Here is a 23,519-nt window from a genome sequence, read left to right on the forward strand (position 1 = left end):
GGTCAACAAAATCTTTGAGCCCAATGTTAAGTTTTTATGGCGCGTTTCTATTATGGGTCATAACTTTTGATCCATGGGTCCCATTTGTGACCAAACTTGGATGGTAGATGTCCCTTGGGGAGTGGATGGTCACCACAAGGTCAAAGGTCACAGGCAGGGGTCAACAAACTTTAAGGGCCCAATGTTAAGTTTTCTTTCTTGCCATAAATTTTTACCCTTTTATATCTCTTTTTATCTGTTATATCTCTTTTTTTTATCTGTTATATCCCATTCGCGTACAATTTCTTGTACGCAAATGGGCGAGACACATTATTGCACTTGCCTTGTTGGTTATGGCGGATCCAGGGGTGCCCTGTTTGGGGGGGGGTGATGCAGAGGAGGGGGATTGTCCACATTTTCAGCATCTTCTTGATAAATCTCATGACAGATTATCACCAAACTTGGCAGATAGCATCTTTACGGTGATATGATCTTTATTTGTTAAAATGAGTCCTACCCCCCCCCCCTGCCAAAGGGGGGGGGGGTGGGGGAGATGAAGTGTCAGATCCCTAATCTCTGGAATTTTTAAATCTTCTTCTGTCAAACAAGAAAAGATGGAGGTAAGTTAGTGATATGAAGACATTAATGACTGAAATTTCATGTTTGATTATGGCGGATCCAGGGGTGCCCAGATCGGGGATGGGGGGAAGGGGGATTTTCCATATTTTCAGCATCTTCTTTAAAAATCTACAGCGGGTTTTCATCAAACTTGGCAGATAGCATGTTTATCCATGATAGTATGATCTTGATTGATAAAATGAGCCCCCCCCCCCACCAAAGGAGGGGGCGGATCGAGGGGTGTCCTTATCGGGGGGGGGGGGGGGGAGTAGAGTGAGGGGAAGGAGGGGGATTTTCCACATTTTCTGCATCTGTTCGAGAAATCTTTGATGGATTTTCACCAAACGTGGGAGGTAGCATCTCTAGGGTAATAGAATCCCACTTTGTTCGAAGGGGCAACAAGTCCAATTTGTTCCCTTTCCCTAAATCGGGGGCTAAGACAAGGGTAGCCACCACATGACAGTTATAAGCAGATGAGAAATTTCATCAAAGTAGGGCAACCTTCCAAAAGTGTGATAAAATTGTGTTCTATTACTCTTAGTTGTACAGAAAATGTCTTCAAATATGTATTCCTTTTGTCATGCGTAGGGTTTTCAAGAAATACCTGAAATTCTGAATTCCACCCGAACGACCCCACCCCCTCGTCTCTGCCCCTTTCGAGGGGCCCAGATGGGGGGGGGGGGGCTCCACCTCCTCCCACCTTTGCGGTTGGGACGGTGAAAATTCAGCATAGATTTTTTTTTTTCAAAAAGTTGGAGAAAATTTGGAAAATCTCCCTCTTCCCCTCACTTAACCCACCCCCAATCAGGGCACCCCTGCACCCGCCATTATCAAATGTGAGATTTCAGTCATTGATGTCTTCATATCACTAACTTAGTTCTATCTTTTTCGGTTCTACAGGAGATTTTTTTAAAAATCCAGAGTTTAGGGACTCTGAGGCTTCAACTCCCCCCTCCCCCACCCCCTCCTCTTCAGCAGGGGAGGGGGGAGGGGATCATTTAAAAAAATCAAAATCAAGTTAGGTGAAAGTCCGTTAAGATTTTTCAAGAACATACAGAAAATGTGGAAAATCCCCCTCCTCCTCCTCACACCCCCCTATCAGGGCACCCCTGGATCCGTCATCATCAAACCTGAAATTTTACGTAACTATAGTGTCTGCATAGCATTAACGTAGTTCTTTCTTTTTTGGTTTGACAGAAGAAGATTAAAAATTCCAGAGATTTAGGAACCTTAAGCTTCAACTCCCCCCCCCCCCCCCCGAAGGGGGGCTAGGGAGGGGAGTTGAAGCCTCCCCCCCCCCCCTCACATGGCCTCGTGCCCTGCATCCCTGGATTTGCCATTAAACTTGAACTACTGTCATCAATGTCTTTATAGCACCAACCAAGCTCCATCTTATTTGGTTATAGAATATAAGAAGAATTTTTATAAAACCGTAGTTATGGGACTTTGAGGTCCCTAATCTAAGCAAATTGAGATCCCATTGCCATAATGGTGCTACCTGCCAATTTTGTTGAAAATCTGTCAAGGATCTTATAAAGAAAATATTAATGGTGAAGGTTCATGCGCAATTTTGACATGGAATTATCTATCATCTTTATACACAGTATTGCTAAAGTAAATGGTTTGCACTGCGAGACATTTGCACATTTCCCGGCGTTTGCACATTTCCCGGCATTTGCACAATTCCCGGCGAGACGTTTGCACATTTCCCGGCTCCACACAGAGCACTCATAAACTCGCTTGCAAAGCCCATGCTCAAGCTGCGCAAGCAAAATGGCAAACTGAAAAAATGCGTACAAATAATCAAAAGTTTCACCCTTTTTTTCTGGCAAATGTAACATCCAAAAATTTTAGCTAATGGTAGACAAAACTCTATTGTTTCCAATCAGCCAAAAATCAAAACTGCATTTTTCTCGGTACCTCGACTAAATTCTGATTTTTCTCAGGTATGGTGCAAGCGACTTGTGGATGCTTTCAACATGACAGGTCACATGTGCAAACAGTCCTCTCAATCATTACTGTACTCAAAACAAAGCCTGATGAGATCACTTGCATTCAATTTGTTGAACTAAGTGATAATCTTTCACCGGACTTTTTTTTTTTTGACTTGCCTGGGCAGTGATAGTTTTGCTGGTCATGTCGAAATGGTCAGTAAATTTGGCCATTCCTGAAGAAAAGTTATGTGACCAACTGTGATTTTTATCAGTCTGAGACCATCAGTCCACCACTAGTATTGCACCCTGTGAAATGATTTGATCTTTTTATGCATATCTAGGGGTGAATACAATCTGAATTTGCATCTTAATACAGAGCTCTATTTGAACCAATATTTTTTTTTTTATTAACGTAATTTAGCTCATGGTAGCATTTTGGAAATTTAAGTCACAGTTGCAGGCTGCAATATTAATTATTATACACAAAGTTTACAGCTTCATCGTGCAGATATTCTCAGTTTCAATGATAATTATTTGACAAATCAATATTTGAATCAAGACAGTATCAGTTATTAATACATCAATAACAGAAGGTGATTATAAAAGCGACATGGTAGCAAAATAGTGATATTAATAACTTGATAATGGTTTTTAAATGAAGTTAAATCTGTTTGACTCGTGTAACTTATAGAAATCACTGTGAGAGCACTTTTTCAGTTCTCACCTGTTGGCAGGCATTCACCCATGATGGATTAATAGGGCAATGTTGCTGCCTTCATTGCTTAGACATCAAGGAATTTTCTGTGTAACTTATATGTTGATTGTTAGTGAAAGGTTGTGTCTGAGTCCCCCTCCTGTGTAAGGGAAGGATTTTCTGTGTTTACAGATGTAGCTAGAGCATTTTAGACTCCTTTTTCAAACTATCTGATTTTCTTGTCAAGGAAGGCAACTTCTTTGTCCACAGAACAGTATCCAGTGCTGTTCATTGATCAGGTGAGTGAACACAGCTTATTTGGTCACTGCTGACCTGGATCTACAGTGCTGTTAAATATAAAGATGTGTTGTGAAAGGCTGTTTGGTATCACTGATGTAATTTTCTTCACACAGAATTCTGTACTGATATACTGCATTGTTCCATTTCTGTTCTTGGATTTTCTAACTCATTTTGAGGGCAAAGATGTTGCCACCCTTTACAAAGAAACCAGATGGTTTGAAAGAGAAGTCGACAAAGCTGTATATGTGAACACGGAAAGTCCTTCCCCCAACAGTAGAGGAGGGGAACTGTGACACAACTGTTCACCAACATACAAATAGGTGATCCAGAAAATTCCTTAAAGCAGCAACATCGCCCAGTCATCCATCTCGGGTGAATGCCCACTAGCCAGTCAGAGCAGAAGTGGTCGAGATGAGTCACAAAGCTACTCTCTCTGTGATTTTCATAAGCAAGTCCAGTAGAACATTTACGTAATAATGTATTGTTATCATACTCCCTGGATGAATCAAAATCTACATTGATATAATATGCATTGTGTATGTTGCATTGCGAATGATTTGTTGAAGTTTATTAGGTTGGCGCTTATAACCATGATTCAAAATGAAATACAAAGAGACAATAGATTCAAGTTATATGCTATGCACGTAGTTGAAATACGGTATAGGCCTACACACAAAATAAAGGAATAAAGTGGATTTCTCTTTTTTTTTTCTTTTCTTTTTTTTTTCTTTTCTTTATAGTTTTGAGCCACTGCATTTCACTTCCTGTCCCCCAAAATTTCAAATTTAGAGGTTTTATTGGCCCAAACAGGCCTTAGGAGAGAGAAAAAAAAAAATGTGTAGTCCTGCCTCATCAGCATATTGTGGTGTGTAGTAATGATGGCTAGTGTCATATCATAACTGCCTATAATTTGGGTTTCTATGAAAATTTCTTTGGGGAGGGAATGTTTTGTGTACATTGCAGCATTGACCACTGACTTTAATAGAGGTCTGCAGGCTAGGCATGATATTTAAGATGCCTTCCATGAGATCTGTGAAATTGTTCAATCACATGGTGTGCCCTTGTTTTGTCTGGTGTAGGTCTTGCTTCTGGTGGTTCTACTATGCCTGACCCTCCTCATCTCCAGCCTGGTCTGCATGACTCTACCTGTCACGCTAGGTCGCCACGTAATGGGTTTGTGGATGGGCCGTGGAGCTGTGGTTCATGAGCTTTACACTGGAGCTGCTGGCCTGTACATTTGTTGGCTAGTGCTAAGACTTGGCTCAGTCATGATGACCTGGGTGCCACAGGGCATGGAGCTGCTTCTGGTGAAGATCAAGGAGTATGCCATGCTTGTGAGTATGAAAGGCCCCTGTGCTGACATCTTCTCATAGTAGAACCTGAACCAGAACATACTAGTAAATGCAATATTCTGCTACAAAGCCTTAAAATATTTGACCTGTTTCTGTACTCTTGTGTATTGAAGCTCTTGAAGCCTGGACCACCAAAGAGAGTTCAGGGTCAGCTAGCTAATAACAATGCCACTTACAGTAAAGCAGTATGACATCACTTTCCTATAATTTATTCAAGGCCATTTGCATGACTCCAATTTTGGCAGATTGGTTGTGAAGAATTTTTGCACCTGTGAGGCACACTGATTAAGTTGTTTTTCTTCAGAGGAAAAGAAAAGTATATGTGAATGCTGGTATGTTTCTTTTCAACTGTCTAGATTGTGTGCTTTGGTTCAAATTCTGCACATGCCACTTGTCACAGAAATGAGACAATACTACCTAACAGTTTTAGGTCACTGGTTAAAGAGACTTTATTTCTCTTCTTCACAAAACACATGCACCTGACATGACCTCTGACCTCAGTCAGTGTGCGCTTACAGGTGCCTCGCACAATCAAAGTAGCTTTTGAAACACAAAACGGGATTCTTTTGTGACAATTAGCCCCCCATTTAAGATAATCTAACCTCATAAATTTTGAACCACAATGAATTACCGGTCTTCACATGGCCCTAATACAAACTGACTGAACAAATCCTATGTGTTGAATGAGACTGTAAATATCGACCACACCCCTGGTACTTTCCATCCATGCTCGCATGACTTTGTATCTAAACTTAGAACTCCTGACTTTGCCTACAAGGACTACCTTTTATAGGTAATCAAACCTTTGTTTGATTCATCTTGGAGTAGGTATGGCATTACTTTTGCCATACATGTCACACTACATCCATCCTTAACTCTCTGAGCAAAGCGACTTTTTTATGCCTCCGCCAACGAAGTGGCCGGAGGCATTATGTTTTCGGGTCGTCCGTCCGTACGTACGTCCGTCCCGTTTTGTTTTTGTCGATATCTCAAGAACCGTGCGGTGGTTTTACATCAAACTTGGTATGAGGGTATATCCTGGGGGGATAATACTTTGTTTGGATTTTAGGGTCACGAGGTCAAAGGTCAAAGGTCACAGGTTATTTTGTGAAAAAAAAAGGTTGAAAATTCATGTTTTTCTCCATATCTCGCAAATGGTTCAAGTTATCTTCATGGAACTTAGTATATATGCTTGTTCCAATGGGCAGTGATTATCTAGGGAAGTTGGGGTCATGGTTCAAAGGTCAGGGGGGTCAAAGGTCAAGGTCAACTCCTCAAAATATCACTACTTTCCTTATATTTATGCAATACCTGAAGGTTTTGGGTTTTTTTTTAACTTGATGTATGCATGTATTACCCAATATATATTCTGTGGGAAGTTTCTTGCCAAAAGGTCAAAGGTCAAAAGGTCAAGTGAAAGTGCTGAATTGCACTTTTTCCTCCATATCTCAAAAGTAACTCAAGGTATCATCATGAAACTTACATATTTATGCATGTTCAACCTAACAGTGATTCTCTATGGAACTGTGAGGTCAAAGGTCAAAGGCCAGGTTTAGATAATGCTATTTTCCCATTTGATACTGAAATTATACTTTTTCTCAATACCTTGAAAATTACTCAATGCATAAACTTATAAAAGGGTCAAAAGTCAAGTAAAAATCATCAGTTCCCCAAATACCTGCACTCTGACATTTTAATCATTCATCCAATTGAACCTAGTTCTAGGAAAGTGAACATTCAGCACATTTGTGGCAAACCTGTCATTATAATATTAGGAGAACCATGCATTATGGCGGAGGCATATCAGTCGCCGTAGAGATATATCTAGTTTTTCTATTAAATCAGCACTGATATCATGCCCTATTGTAGATCTGTAAAAGTGTCTAATCCTTCTCAAATTAACTGCATATATGCACTGAGTATACCTTTTCAGACATTTGATAAACCACAAGTGTAATTATTGCCAAGAGAGAAGAAAACAAATACTGGTCCTTTAGGCATATCAATCTGACTGCGTGTCACACTTCCATAGAAACATTTCCCTGCCTATAATTATATGTGTCTGGTTTATCACAATAAAAATCTCTATGAAACCCTAGTATACAAGCACTATTCCAACATCTAAATGATTTCCACACATGAAATCGTCCCTCTTGTTGAATTTCATCCTGAAAAAAGGATTTACATACCTCCACATAATTTAAACTACAAAGGCTGTTCAATCTTTACTTGCTCTGTGTATGATTTTACAACTCCTTCCATGGAACACTGTATCTAGCTTAAACAGACCTGCGCGGTGTCCTCCCCCGCACAGCTGGGGCACAAAACCCCCCGCCACCTCTGCCTCGGGGAGGAGGCAGAGGCACTCCTCCACTACCTGAGGGAGTACTATGCGACCAAATCAGATTAATCCGAGCAAGATAAACATGCATCCCTTCTCTTCAGTACTCCCCCTTCCCCAGCCCCCCGCATCCCCCTGACGGCGGAGGTCTGCCAGGACTATGACAGCCTAGCTGTATAGTCTGGGGCATCCCCATGCACCCTCCGAACACATTTTGTTAGCTTAATTTTTTGTAACCCTTAGGGTGTCTAGTTGATGATTTTTTTTTTTTTTTTTCCAAGAAAAATTTGTGTCCCATGGGGGTCATTGGCGGCCATCTTGGCAGCCATCTTGGATTTTCAGGGAAAATCATTAATTTCCCTAACTTTTGAACTTCACAGCATACAATCACAAATAAGCATTTCTTCAGGGTAAATGTGACATGAGGAATCGATTGAGATAGTTATTTATGCAGTGAAAGCAAGTTTGATACAAGAAAAGTCCAAAAATTCAGTGTTGTGTACTCTGGAAATTGCCCATATAGTCCATTTATACATACATGACCAATTACATACCTCATAAGAGTGACTAACCACTTTGTCTTAATAGGCTGGTAGGAATGGACAGTCCCCATACACCCTTTTTTTTTGTACCCCTTAGGGTGTCTAGTTAATGATTTTTTTGTTTTTGTTCCCAAGTAAAAATCGTGTCCCATCGGGTCATTGGCGGCCATCTTGGATTCTCAAGGAAAATCATTAATTTCTAGAACTTTTGAACTACACAACATACAGTTCAACCTCGATTATCCGGCCTCCTTTTATCCGGAAATCTCTATTATCAGGACGCGTTCACGCAGTGAAGGACTTTTTTTTTCATCCAAAAATTGAGAAAAAACAGTGACTTTCATGGATCTATTTCACAAATTTCATAAGATGTGCATGATAGCTTTCTCAATATCTAATGAGGTAAAACATGTATGATTTTCACATAAAGATATACTTTACTTTTGTGAAGAAGGGACTACAATTTTGCGCAGGCTACCATAGATTACTCCACCGTTGCGGTTTACGCTACCTGCCTAGCTGCCAGTGCACTGGGACGGCAGCTTGGATGGCAGCTATATACATTAACATTGTGTCTCCCATATCCGGCCAATTCGCTTATCCAGATGAACGCCGGTCCCAACATGGCCAGATAATTGAGATCGAACTGTGTACAGTTACAAATAAAACATTTCTTCAGGGTAGATATGGCATGACGAATCGATTGAGATGGTTATCTACATGATTAAAGCAAGTTTGATGAGAGAGAAGACCAAAAATATGAAAAATTTAGTGTCGTTTACACTGTACACTATGTCCCAAAAAAAAATTGCAATCAAATTTTCGCATTGATGACACCCAAAATGATTAAACTCTCTAAGTGCTACTTCAAGGTCTTAAAATATAACATCTTAGCTCTATTTTGCAGAAAACCCCATTCAATTTGGTTGAGCGGTCACAGAGAAATATGGATTGTTGTAAAGCACTCATGAGTCTGATTCTTCCAAGTTTAGCACTTCAGTGCTTTTGTGTGTGAATAAAATAGAACTTGGAGGGAACAGATTCTTGACATCCTCTACAAAATTTTTTATTTCTCTTTGACCACTGAAGCAAATCGAATGGGGTTTTCTGTAAGATGTGGGCAATGAGTTAATATTTCATACCCTGAATTTGTATTTGGATTGTTTCACTATCTTTAAAGATATCATTGTGGAGGGTCCTGTTGTAATTTTTTTGGGACATACGGTAGAGTACCCAAATAATCCGTATACATACATGACAAACTACCTCACAAAAGTGACTTAACACTTTGTCTTTAGATCATAGCTCAAATATGGTGTTTGTATAAAAAAAACATTCAACAGAAACGGAAGAAAAAATGACTCCAAGCATTTTGACGCCTCACTTGTTGAAATCAAATGGAAGAATGTAAGCACTATGGCAATCTTATGCAAATACCCCTAAAATAACAGGTCAAAAGAGGTCAAACATACCAATTTTGATCACATCATGTGAAAGCGACTAATCGACAAAAGTAAAACCTAGAATGAAACTTAATACTTTTTGTGTGTTTAATTTTGTATTTAAAGAGTTTAAGTTGGGGTATTTTCATGAAAACAATCACTGTGCCAAAATATTCAGTCAATTTCAACAATTTAGGTGCAAAAATGTTTTCATTAAAACTTATTTAAGATTAGGTTAAAAGTGGTTCATTCAAATGTATTTGTTTAAAGCCTTCCTGTCTGAAAATAAACATGAACTTCACTTGACAACCAGAAATCCATTCTGTGAATAGAGACTGCTATATCAATGTGGATTACGGCAACTGATTTTGGAATATTTGCATATGAATTGCTATTGTGCTTACATTCTGTATTCAATTTCAACAAAAGAAAGTTCAAATTGTTTGGACATAACTTTTCTTTCAAATTCTGTTAATAGTTGTCTGATACAAGACACAATATTTAAGCTATGATCAAAAGACAAAGTGGTTAATTACATTTTGTGACTTGTGTATATGATTTCCATGAATATGGAATTAACGTATATCAAGAAAAGTAACACAATATGACTTCACTTTATTCTGAGATCTCATCCTGTGCAATAATCTCTGTATGTGCCATATTCGCGCACCCAACTCAGTCGACGGGGTGCCAACTTCGCATATTCTGCTCAAATGCACAAACCCGCCCAAACTGATTGATAAATCGCCAAATGCCACAGTATAAAGAAAGCATTTCTCGCGATTCTGGTCATTTGAAAGAAAAAAATCATAGTTTTGTCATACAATTTACGTCAAAGCAAAGCTTAGCATTCAGAGCTTAGCATTTCTCTACATCTTCACTCACTACATGTCCAACTAAACAGAAAATCTACTTTAGTTATATAGATTTGAAAAATAGAATGTTTTCCCAAAGCATGACTATGTTAGTGTCTCAGAATAATGTGGCACACAGGGGTTGCCACCATGGCAAATAAAGAGTTATATAAACCAAAGAAGCGGTAAACCATGTGTCAGCTTTTCGTTTCACACTTCTCTAATTTCCAGTCATCATCATAACGATCATCGTAATCAATGTCTGGCTCCTCCTCCTCTTCATCCTCCTCCATCTACGCAGTAAATTTCTGAAACCAGTCAATGAGGGAAGTGGGAAGGATAGGGCCACTTGACCACACCGGATCAATGATACCGAAGGCTGTCTTCTGTTACCCTTGTCCAGGATCAAAGGGGTTAGCTCACCAGAAGATTGGCTTCACATGGCCAATTTGCTTGAAGATGGCAAGGTAGTGGTTCACACGTTGAAAGTGTGGGATAAGGTTGTCTCTGCAAGGTGGGAGCATGAATGAATCCACCTTGTATTTGGTCATCAGTTGCTCGCCCTCTCCCATTATCTGCTTCAGCATGATGCTGCGGACGACATTAATAGACTTCTTAAGGCATGTGAATGCCTCAATGTCATCTGTCACCTCTGGCTCCACAGACCACACATCACCAAGATTTCTGAGGAAAAAACCAACATTGGCACATTATAGTGTCATGTTTTAAAGGCCCTGTCCCACTGGCCGATGGACACAAAATGTATGCAGAAAGGACATAGCGGACGAGCAAAATTTTGGGGATGGCTCCATCCGCTTTCATCCGCTCCAGAAATTGACAAAATTGGCGAAAACAGAACGGAAAAAGAACGGACGTGAGTAGTATGTAGCGGGGATGTTAAACGGATGTTCATCGGAAGCCTAGCAGATGAAAGCGGATGGAAGGGGATGACAGCTCCGAAGGGGTTACCGGAGATAATTGCGAAACGGACGCATAGCGGAAAGAGCGGATGCAGAGCGGATGAAGCAGATGCATCACGTACGCCTAACAGAAACAAACGCTTTGTCCGTTCTAAATACTTTATATACGAGATGCATACTCTTACATCCTTTCTATTTCTGTGCTATTAACGATGTATAGACGTTCCATGTACCATATCTTTCCTCCCTCTTTCCATTTTCAGCTGCAGCGGATATGAGTTGTGAGGATGCCCAGAGGATGCAGAGAGGATACAGCGGACGTTTAAGGGATGATAACGGACATACAAGGTTTGTTGCTCGTATGTCGCGGATTTACATCGTACACAGCGGAAAGTTCATCCGTTCTAAAAGTTTTAAGCAGCTTAAAACTTTTTGCGCGGATGAAATCACAGTGGACGGATGCTCGATGGATAGAGCGTATGAAACACGTATGCAATGAGTACACAGCAGATGCGTAGCGTTTTCCAATGGATGGCAAGATTTTTTTACGTTTTACATCCTCTTTGCATCCGTAAGTGCAGTGGGACCGGGCCTTTAGATTTCAGTAGTGTTTATTATGATATAATATTGAGCAATTTACTACATGCATAATATATGACCATGAGGCCTGGGAGAAGTCTATTAGCCGCATCATCATCCTGATTGAGGCAGATGGTGGGAGAGGGCGAACAACTGACAACCAACTCCAAAGTGGTTTTCTCCATGTTCCCATGTTGCAGAGACAACTTTATCACACATTCAATGTGTGACCCATCGCCTTGCCATCTTAAAGAGAGCTGACCAGCCAATCTTCTGGTGCTCTGTATATAACCCTGTGATCCTGGACAAGGATGGCAGAAGACAGCCTTTGGTATCATGGAGCCAGTGTGGTCAAGTGGCCCTATCCTTCCTACTTCCCTCATTGACTTGCTTCAGAAAATTACTGAGGAGATGAAGGAGGAGGGAGAGGAGGAGGAGCCAGACATTGATTACGATGATGGTTTTGCTTATGACTAGAAATTACAGAAGTGTGAAATGAAAAGCTGACATATCACTTACCACTTCTGTGGTATATACAGTTACACAGGATGAGAATTCAGAATACTTTTGACAAAATAAAGTCATACTGTGTTACTTTATTTTCTCAATATACGTTAACTCTTTATGTGCCACGTTCACACCTCCAACTCAGTCGACGGCGTGCCAACTTCGAATATTCTGCTCAAAAGCACAAAGCCGCCCAAATGGACCGATAAATCGCCAAATGCCACAGTACAATAAAAGCGTTTCTCGTGATTCCATTCCTGCCACAGGTAGCTTGATTTTATGTGGTGGTTGGCTATCAAGTGGTGTTCCTTACTGGACTTGCCAGTAAATTCTAAGTTTCTGGCACTGTTTTGCGTGCAAAAGTAAGGCCTCTACAATAATATGGCTACTGGTCATTTGAAAGAAAAACGATTGTAGATTTGTCATACAATTTACATCTAAGCAAAGTTTGCCATTTTCTCGACAACTTTGCTCATTACATTTCCAGGGTAACAAAAATCTACTTTAAAGACGCCCGGTCGGCGTGAGAAAAAGCTCGCAATGGTAATTCTGAATCGTGCGCACGCCGCGCATTCCGTGCAAACTTCCCATTCACCTGTGTGTTATTGAGAGATCGAGTATCACATACGAACTAGACCGGTTCCGAATACACGACAGCGGCCGAAGTTACTCTCTCCTAAGCCGAACACACGTAATGACGCCATTCTCAATCGTTCGGCTTACGGTTTTGGAGCATTCGGGATCTTTCTCTTGCTCATTATCTCAGCGAACGAGTACACGCGCGCCTGTTGCGTACGCTGGCCTGGTAACACTGATGGATTGCATGCCTAATGTTTATGCGAGAGTACGAGTAGCGAGCAATTATGTATGTTGACTGTATGTAGGCCCTACTACATACATACACTTCGTAACACCACAGTAATTCGCGATCTAAATATTCTAGGTCTAGTGACTGGTAAAACAATCATGAATCAATAAGTTTAGACCATAGCCTATACTACAGCCTAGGCCTACTTACTGAAGTTGACACAGCTGGTTGACCTATTGGTACAGGGTCGGCTACTCGCCGTTAAGTAATTATTACCACAGCTTGCAACAAAGATCGTGCACTCCATACGATCTTTGCTTGCAGTGCAGCACTGCTTCGCTGTGCAGCTCTGCCCCACTCTTGCAAGGACAGCAATTTCGCCCCGTCTTATACCAGCACGAACCAGAGCATTTGCAGCCTGTGGGATCTACCACTTCAGTGTCAGCAATAGACAAATCTGCGAATGATATGTCCTCTAGATCCATCTGAGGCCGTAGCCGTAGGCCCTTAGGCGTGATATTCTTCTTCATCGCAAAAAAAAATTAAAAACGTAACACAAATACAAATTGTCAAATTATTACGAGGATCGAGTCGCTACGCAGACGGTTACTACTGTGCATATCGGCGCTGATCTTAGCGACTTGACGGCACTAGCTCGCGAAATGTATACGAGTCAATGAGCAGCACACGCAAAACCAAACAATCACATCCGAGCTTGTGCCAAAGACTTGTCTCCTCGGCCTCTGTGAAGGAACATTTCGCTGATCCTCAAAATACTTTCGACAAGACATAGTTTTGTACTCGCGCGAACTGTGTTGCGGCATCAGCAAACAGAAATTTTTCCCCATTGAAATCGACGACCGAGCGTCTTTAACTTAGAGAGATTTGAAAAGCTGATTGTTTATCCACAGCATGGCTACTGGTGTCTCAGAAAAGTGTGGCACACAGGGGATTACACCATGGCACATAAAGAGTTAATTCCATACTTCATGGAAACATATACACATGTCACAGATGTAACAAACCACTCTGTCTTTTGATAATAGCTTAAATATTGTGTCTTGTATCAGACGTCTTTTAACAGAATTTGAAAGAAAAGTTATGTCCAAACAATTTGAACTTTCTTTTGTTGAAATTGAATACAGAATGTAAGCACAAAAGCGATTCATATGCAAATATCCCTAAATAAAAGTAGCAGCAATCCACATTGATATAACAGTCCAGCTGTCAAGTGAAATTTATCTCTTTGTTTTCGGACGATAACATTTAAACAAATACATGTGAATGAAATGCTTTTAACCTAATCTTAAAGAAGTTTTAATGAAAACATTTCGGCACCTACATTTTTTAAATCGACTGAACATTTTGGCGCAGTGATTGTTTTCATGAAAATACCCCAACTCAAACTCTTTTTAAATACAAAATGAAACAAAAATGAACATCCACGAAGAGTGTTAAATTTCATTTAAAGTTTTATGTTTGGCCATTGGTCACTTTCACATGTTGTGATCAACATTATTATCATGTGGGACCTCTTCACTATTTATTTTAGGGGTATTTGCATATGGATTGCTATAGTGCTTACATTCTTCATTTGATTTCACCAAGTGAGGGGTCACAATGCTTGGAATTAATTTTCTCTTCAGATTCTATTGAATGTTTTTGATACAACACAAAATAGGCCTATTTTGGCTATGATCTAAAGACAAAGTGGTTAATCACTCTTGTGAGGTATGTAATTTGTCATTGACTATTTTGGCATTTTCCAGAGTAAACGACAATGAGTTTTTCATATCTTTGGCTCTTGTATCAAACTTGCTTTCATCATGTAAATAACCATCTCAATTGATTCCTCATGCTGCATTTCCTCTGAAAAACTGTTTCATTTGTCCCTTTATGTTGTGTAGTTCAAAATTTAAACTATTTGGGTACTTTATGGTGTAATCGACACTTAATTTTTCATATTTTTGGACCTTTTTTTTTTTGTATCAAATTTAAATAACCATCTCAATCGATTCCTCACGGCACATTTACCCTGAAGAAATGCTTTATTTGTAATTGTATCCTGTCTAGTTCAAAAGTTATGGAAATTAATGATTTCCCTGAAAATCCAAGATGGCTGCCAAGATGGCCGCCAATAACCCCCATGGGACGCGATTTTTACTTGGGAACAAAAAAAGAATCATTAACTAGACACCTTAAGGGTTACCAAAAAGGAGGGTTCATGGGGACCCCCAGTTCCTACCAGACTATTAAGCCAAAGTGGTTAGTCACTCTTATGAGGTAATGTAATTGGTCATGTATGTATGTGGACTATTTGGCAATTTCCAGAGTAAATGACACTGATTTTTTCACATTTTTTTTACTTTTCTTGTATCAAACTTGCTTTCATCATGTAAATATCTATCTCAAACGATTCCCCATGTCATATTTACTCTGAGGAAATGTTTTATTTTTCCCTGTATGTTGTGTAATTCAAAAGTTAGACTATTTGGGTATTTTTCGGTGAAAACGACACTGAATTTTTCATATTTTAGGGCTTTTCTTGTTTCAAACTTGCTTTAATCATGTAAATAACCATCTCAATCGATTCCTCATGTCACATTTACCCTGAAGAAATACTTTATTTGTTTTTGTATGCTGTGTAGTTCAAAAGTTATGGAAATTAATGATTTTCCCTGAAAAACCAAGATGGCTGCCAATAACCCTCATGGGACACAATTTTTTTCTTGGGAACAAAAAATTAACTAGACACCCTGAGGGTTACAAAAAAGTAAGTTAAAAAAATGTGTTCGGAGGGTGCATGGTGACCCCCCATTCCTACCAGACTACTGGGGGGAAGACCAGTTTCGCAGAGGCCCCGCCATCCTTTTTAAACCTACCGACTATGAGCGATATTTCGCCCCGAGAAGTTAGCCCCCGCGGTACTTGCACTAGGCGACCATATTGCTGGGGATAACCCCCTCCACAGGCACCTCTTCACCGATGACGACCGCTGCTGGGCACAGGTGGTGCAACTCACGCGCTCTACGATGCACCTCACCACCTATGCGGGAACACTAGCAAATCTGTCAGCCCAGACAGACTCCTTAGTGGTCACACAAGAGAACTGCATGCTTCTGTCCTCCCTCCTGGCATTGACTGAACCAATGTGGCAGCAATTCACTTGAGTGGCCCTCTTTACCACCCGGCGCCGCCGCGACTTGACCTTCCGGGCGCTCGGCTTTTCGGAGCGACACAGTGCCTAGCTTACCCGTGGGGTACCGTGCCTTCCAGGGACCCTAGCTCCTCTGGGCAATTGGCTCCTCGACTCAGAGAGGAGATAGCCGAACACCAACAAGCTAGGAAGCTTAACTCGCAGCTGCAGGGCTTCCCCCTCTGAGGCCGCAGCGCCCCCAACCCCCCCCCCCCCATGCCCAGCCCCGCCTGTCCACCCTCCCCTCGCTGGTGGCTGACGCCCCGGCTCCCAGGGCAGACCCGCCAGGTGGGCATCAGTGCCGCGCCCCATGGGGCAGGGGCCGCGGGCATAGCTCGTCTCACTCCAGCACCCGTCAAATCGCAGGGCAGCTTTTGAAAGCCAGGCCCGAGCGCTTGGGTTTGCGGAACGCATGGGTGGCCGCCTACTCGCCTACACCCCCACATTGCGTGCCATAACAGACTACCTCTTCATGTTATAAGTGGTCCGAAGGGGTTACTCTGTGGACCTGAGCCACGCACTAACCGACGGGGCCGTCCGTTTATCCTGCCGAGCTTCAGACCCAGGCCTTGGAGACTGCCTCATGCATGCACAAATATGCATGTTCGCCCGTCCATACATACAATATCGCCGGTCGTCCCTCGCTGCTCTGTATTTGCTAGGTATAATGCAAAGCCGAACTTGCGCGCTGCGATATGCATGGGCCAGGCCGTATGCTATGTATGGCATAACACTTTTACAGCACTACACTTTTCAGTTTTGTCACATATTGCCAGCCGGCCATGCATAGCATCGGTATTATGTAAAGTACACCTATCGCCTAGTGTATGACCTGCGAGTTCACACAGTTGAAAACATGGCAAGAAGCCTGCAACATCGAATTGCTAAATTACTCTTTTTGCCCAGAACCGCCTCTCTACATAAAACCTCCGTGCACAGTTGCATGGACCTTCACTGCAAACTCGGTGCTACTTTACGTATGACCTAAAACTTAGTCCTTGCAGGGCCGCCATAAAATTGTCACAGAAGTGAGACAATACTACTTAACAATATCAGGTCACCAGCCAAAGAGACTTTATTTTTCTTCTTCTCAAAACACATGCACCTGACTTGACCTCTGACCTGAGGGCGCACTTCACAATCAAAGGAGCTTGTGAAAACACAAAGTTTAATTCTTTCTCGACACCACTCTAAAGATAAATGCCATCTTCACACAGAATCTGGAGATACCATAGTGAAAAGGATTGTAGAAGAGGGTCTGTGTGCTGTAGAAGCTGTTATTTTCACAAACAGATATTTCCTTGAATTAGGAAGTCACAAACATTTTCATAAAATGCTTTTGTGATTTGACATAAAGGCTAGCATAAGTGCACTGGCAATATTTTCATAAGTTGTTAAATTTGTGGCCCAACAGTGATTTGCAAAATTCACAAAAATCAAGCCCTCACGAAAGTATCAGCTTTTACAGTAAACAGTGTAATGAGACCCTGCGTGTCTACTTGACATTTTTGCCAAGCAAATTTATACAAGAGAGACCCCTGATGTATTTTAGGGCTCGGTCACACAGCCCAAAGTCGTGTAAACGCATGAGATTTGGTTGTGTGTGCTTGTCCGTGAAGAATTTTCGCTGATTTACGCGATGAAAATCACCTATGAATTGCGCAAGAACTACGGAAAGATCCGCAAAAATCACTAACAAACCACACACTTTCAGTGCATAGGCACGCCCCAAATAGGGCGAATATGTGGTTGTGCGCGACGACTGAGGTCCATGGAAAACCAAGAATAATCTGCTCGTTATCACGATTGAACTATCACTGCGTATGAATCGCGCATGATTCACGCATGAACGCGATAGCAACAACATTTTCGTGAATGATCACTAATATTCAACGTATATTTCACGCGTTGTCCGTGTAAGAACTACGCAAACTATGCAAAAATTACGTAAAACAGCACAATATTGCGTAAACTCTTACGCGAAGCCAAGTTTTGAGCTGCTCAAAACCTGGAATCGCGTAAAGCGCTGATTTGGCGCACATCGGCAGACAACTACGAAGGTTCCACGTCTGACAAAGTCATGAAATGCACAAATCATGCGTGTATCGCGTAAGGCTCTAATTCCTTGCATGATTCATGCGTTTACGCGACTTTTGGGCTGTGTTACCGGGCCTTTATGTATCATGTTGTTCAGTTCACATGCCCATGATAAAGTTTGTATAAGCGTTGCAATTCTGCTGCAATTCATAAGCTACACACTCCCATTCTCGCAGTGGTATTAGCTTGCTAGTGTGTTTCTCAAATCAATGGTTTGTTCATACATTTTTTGGGAGTCTGGAGGTTGGCCTCTCATCCATAGATGCACTGTGCTGTGCTTTCTCACACAAAAGTTCGTTGGGTTTTTTAATGTGGATACACCATAGTCTTTAATGGAAGAAGAAGAAAAAACTGTGTTTTGTTATTTTTTGCAGGCTTGGAAATCGATTGTTGTGGCCATTATGCTGCTGGGAGTAGTGCCTCTTCTTCTTGGACTCCTCTTTGAACTTGTTGTTGTCATACCACAACGGGTGCAGCTGAATCAGACCCCAGTCTTCTTCCTCAGACAAGTAAGACTATAGTATTATCCATATATGCTATCAAAATATTGTGATTTAGAGTGTTCCATGGGCATTATTCTTTATGAACTACAGCAGGTTGGCTCTTACTTCAAAAATTTCAAAGCTGATAATCTTTTCCATGATGAGATTGAATATAATGATGATAGAAGTAATGATAGCATTGATATTAATGAGAGAACTCATGTTGTATTGTAATGATGAAGATAAAGGAGAGTATGCGTGGAGATGTTGGTAATTAAACAATGTATGCCACTCCTATGATATTCTTCAGTGACTCTCAACACTTGCTAGAACAGTTGAATCTGCAAATAACAATCACCTGTATGTAAAGATCTCCTGCTGATTAAATGAATGAACCAGTGACTACTTTCCTGTCATCCAGAGCATTATACTTGTATGTGAACCCGTCTACCAAGCCCACTTGCCCTTTAAGACCACTTTTTGTGTCCCTCTTGAGTGGTCTTTGCAGGTTTCAGTGTATTTCTTCCACATACCTTGCCATTGATATATCTAAATTTTATATAGGACTGGGCTCTAGGAGTACTGCAGGCCAAAATTCTGTGTGCACTCACCATGATGGGACCCAGCTGGTGGCTAAAGGATGTACTAGAGCAGGTCTACCAGGATGGCCTACGCCAGCTCAACTTGACATTCATCACTCGACGTTTGGCATTCCCCGTCACCATTTGCCTTCTGATTGCTCTCTCTGCACCCTATGCCTTTGCAGTTGGCATCTTCCCGCTGTTTGGTGAGAAGGAATGTGAACCATATTTTTGTTATGCCTCCACCATGAAGTGTCACAGGAGACATTATGTTATTTGGGTTGTCTCTCCGTCTGTCCAGAATCAATTTTGTACACAAAGTAACCATTTGAGGTATCAAAATGAAACTTGGCAAATGTATGTAGGCCTATGAGTAGACAAAGTTGTGCATATCAACTTCTAAGCGCTCAAAGTAAAGTTCATGGTAGGTTTGAGGCCACGGGATCAAAGGCATGGGGTCAAAGGTTATGTGAAAAAATGCTAAAATTTCACTATTTTTTCTGTATATTGAAAAAAAAGCTCAAAGTATTGTAATGAAAATTGATGTATATATCGTGAGATAGTGATTATTTGCCAATCATGTGAAACTGTAGTCTCATATTCACAAAATTTGCTGTAAACCTGATTGAACAATAATGCGATATACATTGCAGCGGAGGCATACCAGTCACCAGAGCAACATTTCTAGTTTTTATCTCACCTGTGTGGTAGAGGCGAGACATCCATGTCACTTTTTTGTCGTTGTCGCCATCATTTGTAGTTTTAGTGTTGTGAATAATTTGGTGTTCTCTCAGTAGCTTTCTACAGCTTTGAGCTATGACCACCAAACTCTCACCACAGGTACATTATCTAAAAATGCTGTTCCAGCTCACTTATGAGTGAAGTCTCACAAGGTTATAGATTCAGTGAACACTCCCAGATAAGTACTATACTCACACTATTGTGGTGTACTCATAATAACTTTCCACAGCTTTGAGCTATGACCACCAAACTCATACCAAAAACATATAACTCTAAAATGCTGGTCAAGATTGAATATGATCAAGTCCAACAAGGTCAAAGTTCAATGAACTTTTCCTTATTAGCACTGTACGCATAATATTGTGGTATACTCTTAATAAATTTCCACACTTTTGAGCTGCATTTATGACCACCAAATTCACACCACTGGTGCATCAGCTGTAGGCTGAGGGCCTTTTTATGTTCAAGTTCATTGTGTACATTTGTGGGTCAAAGTGTAGGTGACAATGAAATAAGATGAAAATATGTATACCATGAAAAGGGTTGTTCCCATTGTCAAACCTTATTACATTATTGAAGAAAAAGGAACATACATGTAATCGTCAATTTGCCAAAGAGCAGTGAGTGTGAACGAGGTATGTATCCTTCCTTACTGAACTGCGTGTAATACCAGAGCTGCCAGGACGAGGAAATCTGTTTACTGATCATTCTTCTAATGTACAGGCATGAGATTTCTCTGCGGATCCGCGGATTTTGAAATTCTGGGGGCAAAATACACAGTCGGGAAACTTTCCGTGATTTTCCTCTTTTTCTTTTTCTTTTTTTTTTTTTTGCAGCCACCATATCTCGCCGTACTATGATGAGTACTGTATAAAGCAACGGATGCTGCGTGTGTGATACCGTAATAGCTGTGCTGTATCGGCATTGCATTGTGTGAATGGTGATTAGTGCATTTTTGTCAGCGGGCGGCTGTGTGATGTTGCATGCATGATAATGCGTGAAATGGACTGTACATACTGCTAAGCAAAGATTATAGAGCGCATGTGCGCTTCTATACTCTTTGCTGCTAAGTACAAGTAAGTGGCGTGGATGTGAAACGTGCGTGTCGATCTACTTCTAGCTTGCAGTGTGGTGTGATGCTCACGTGTGAGGTTTGCGGCTGTAGCTGCTATTGATGCATGCTGCGCTGCCGCAGCGTTCAGCGCGATGCGCTGGTATTGTATCCCTCCCGCTGATTACGATGGACTGATGGTTTGCGTGACTGCATTTGTCATCGTGATTTTGTGGACCGGTGAGAGTATTTTTTCTTCAACGAGAAAATGAATACCCTCGATAAGTTCAAGTGGCAGTGGTTGGACTATGAAGTTGATCTCCCAGCACCAGTTTCGTCTTCTAGGCCAGCTAGTCAATCGACTTCCTCGGGACCTGGAACTTGTGAAAGGTCAGGTTTTAATGAAAAAAAAAAAAATCTATTTTGTACCTGTAAATGCACTCTTTCTTCATACCTTGAAAATTACTCAATGCATAAACTTATAACAGGGTCGGTCAGAAGTCAAGTAAAAATCCTCAATTCCCCAAATATATGTACCTGCACTCTTAGACGATTATAGCAAACCCTGTTTGAGGAAAGTGAACATTCAAGACATTTCTGACAAACCTGTCATATCAATATTTTGCCAGTTACAAATGTCACTCAAAACAAACTCACTCTTCACAAGAGATCGTGGTGAACGCTGCCTGCACTATCTAGAACTGAAGTTAGCCGTCTAATACTGTGCAATCGGGAAATCTACGCGGGAGCTCAAGAATGGTTGTAAATTGTTGATGTATTTGAACATAAAGATAACGGATTAATAAATATGAAAATCATTTACTTTTAATATTTTCAGTTGTTTAAATATAGAGGATCGGTATGGGCTAAATAAGGTGAATGTATACAAATTCGGATCGCTTTTTTCTGCAAATGAAATAATAAATCAATTTTGAATTTATTATAGTTGCCCCATACAATATTACAATAATTGATAAGCAGTAAAATGAAAGAATTGTACAAAATTAAAAGAATGTTCTTTGTCAAAATTGGTTTCAACCTATAAAGTATACCAATCGCTTTTGAAATCAAAGTACATATTTTTTTAATATGTTCATTCCAAGTCAAAGTTGAATCCAGAATAACACCTAAGAACTTGGTGGATTTCTTTTCACTAATAAGTACACTATCAATAAAAGTACCTATTTTGTGATTGGTACAGGATTGAGGGCTCTTAAAGTGTATAAAACAGGTCTTATCAACGTTCAATGACAACTTGATGCAATATTTGGTACCCTGGGGTACCAAATGAAAATTCGCCATTTTGTTGAATTAATTATTTTTTTTTCAGCACTGTACCCTGGCTTACCAAAAAATGTGTCAAAATATTTTTATGCCTCCGCCACGAAGTGGTGCCGGAGGCATTATGTTTTCGGGTTGTCCGTCCGTCCGTCCGTCCGTCCGTCCGTCCGTCCTTCCGTCCGTCCGTCCTTCCGTCCGTCCGTAATGAATTTTGTGGACAAGGTAACTATCGAAACCTGTTGAGGTATCCTAATGAAACTTGGCATGTATGTGTATTAGGGGGTGAAGTTGTGCCTATCAACTTTTGGGTGCACATGCTCAAGGTCAAAGGTCAAAAGGTCGAGGTCAAATACATAAAATTTCACTATTTCCACCATATCTATTGAATGCCTGAAGATATTTTCTTGAAACTTAGTGTATACATGTATTACCCAATTAAGATTCTCTGGTGAAAGTTTGGGTCATTAGGTCAAAGGTCAAAGGTCAAAAGGTCAGGGTCAAATACATAAAATTTCACTATTTCCACCATATCTATTGAATGCCTGAAGATATTTTCTTGGAACTTAGTGTACACATGTATTACCCAATTAAGATTCTCTGGTGAAAGTTTGGGTCATGAGGTCAAAGGTCAAATGTCAAAAGGTCAAGTAAAAATATTAAAACTTCTTTTTTTTTCTCCGTACCTTGGAAAATTGTTCAAGGTATCTTCATGGAACATAGTATATACATGTACTGACTGGAAGTGATTATCTAGAGAATGTAGGGTTCATGGGGTCAAAGGTCAGGGGTCAAAGGTCAAGTGCAAGACTTCAAAATTTCACTATTACCCTCATATTTATGCAATGCCAGCAGGGTTATTTTTTTACACTTGGTGTATGCATGTGTAACCTAATAGAAATTCTCTGGAAGGTTTTTTTTTTCTCTTTTTGCCTCAAAGGTCAAAAGGTCAAAGATCAAGTGAAAGTGCTGAACTAACTTTTTCCTCCATATCTCGGAAGTGGCTCAGGTTACCTTGAAACTTAGTACATATTATGCATGTTCTACCTGAAAGTAATTATCTTATGAATTTTAGGGTCAAGGGCCAGATGAAAATGGTAACAATTTACTATTCAATTCAGAAATTGCGCTTTTTCTCCACACCTGTACCTTGAAAATTACTCAATGCCTAAATGTGCGAATGGGTCAAAGTCAAGTTAAAGCCCTTAAATCCCTAGATACAT

The 23,519-nt window shown here is 40.7% G+C and overlaps 1 protein-coding gene across 1 annotated transcript in view; it reads left to right on the plus strand.

The window, feature by feature from the left end:
* Nucleotides 1–23,519, plus strand: part of LOC140233518 (E3 ubiquitin-protein ligase MARCHF6-like) — a 193,174-nt gene that overhangs the window by 152,486 nt on the left and 17,169 nt on the right. Inside the window, exons 15-17 of the mRNA XM_072313637.1 lie at nucleotides 4,605–4,859; nucleotides 18,538–18,672; nucleotides 19,210–19,432. Of these exons, the coding sequence (XP_072169738.1) occupies nucleotides 4,605–4,859; nucleotides 18,538–18,672; nucleotides 19,210–19,432 (613 nt within the window). The remainder of the gene's footprint in view (nucleotides 1–4,604; nucleotides 4,860–18,537; nucleotides 18,673–19,209; nucleotides 19,433–23,519) is intronic.

This window comes from Diadema setosum, chromosome 9 (assembly GCF_964275005.1).
Source record: "Diadema setosum chromosome 9, eeDiaSeto1, whole genome shotgun sequence".
Classification (NCBI taxonomy): domain Eukaryota; kingdom Metazoa; phylum Echinodermata; class Echinoidea; order Diadematoida; family Diadematidae; genus Diadema; species Diadema setosum.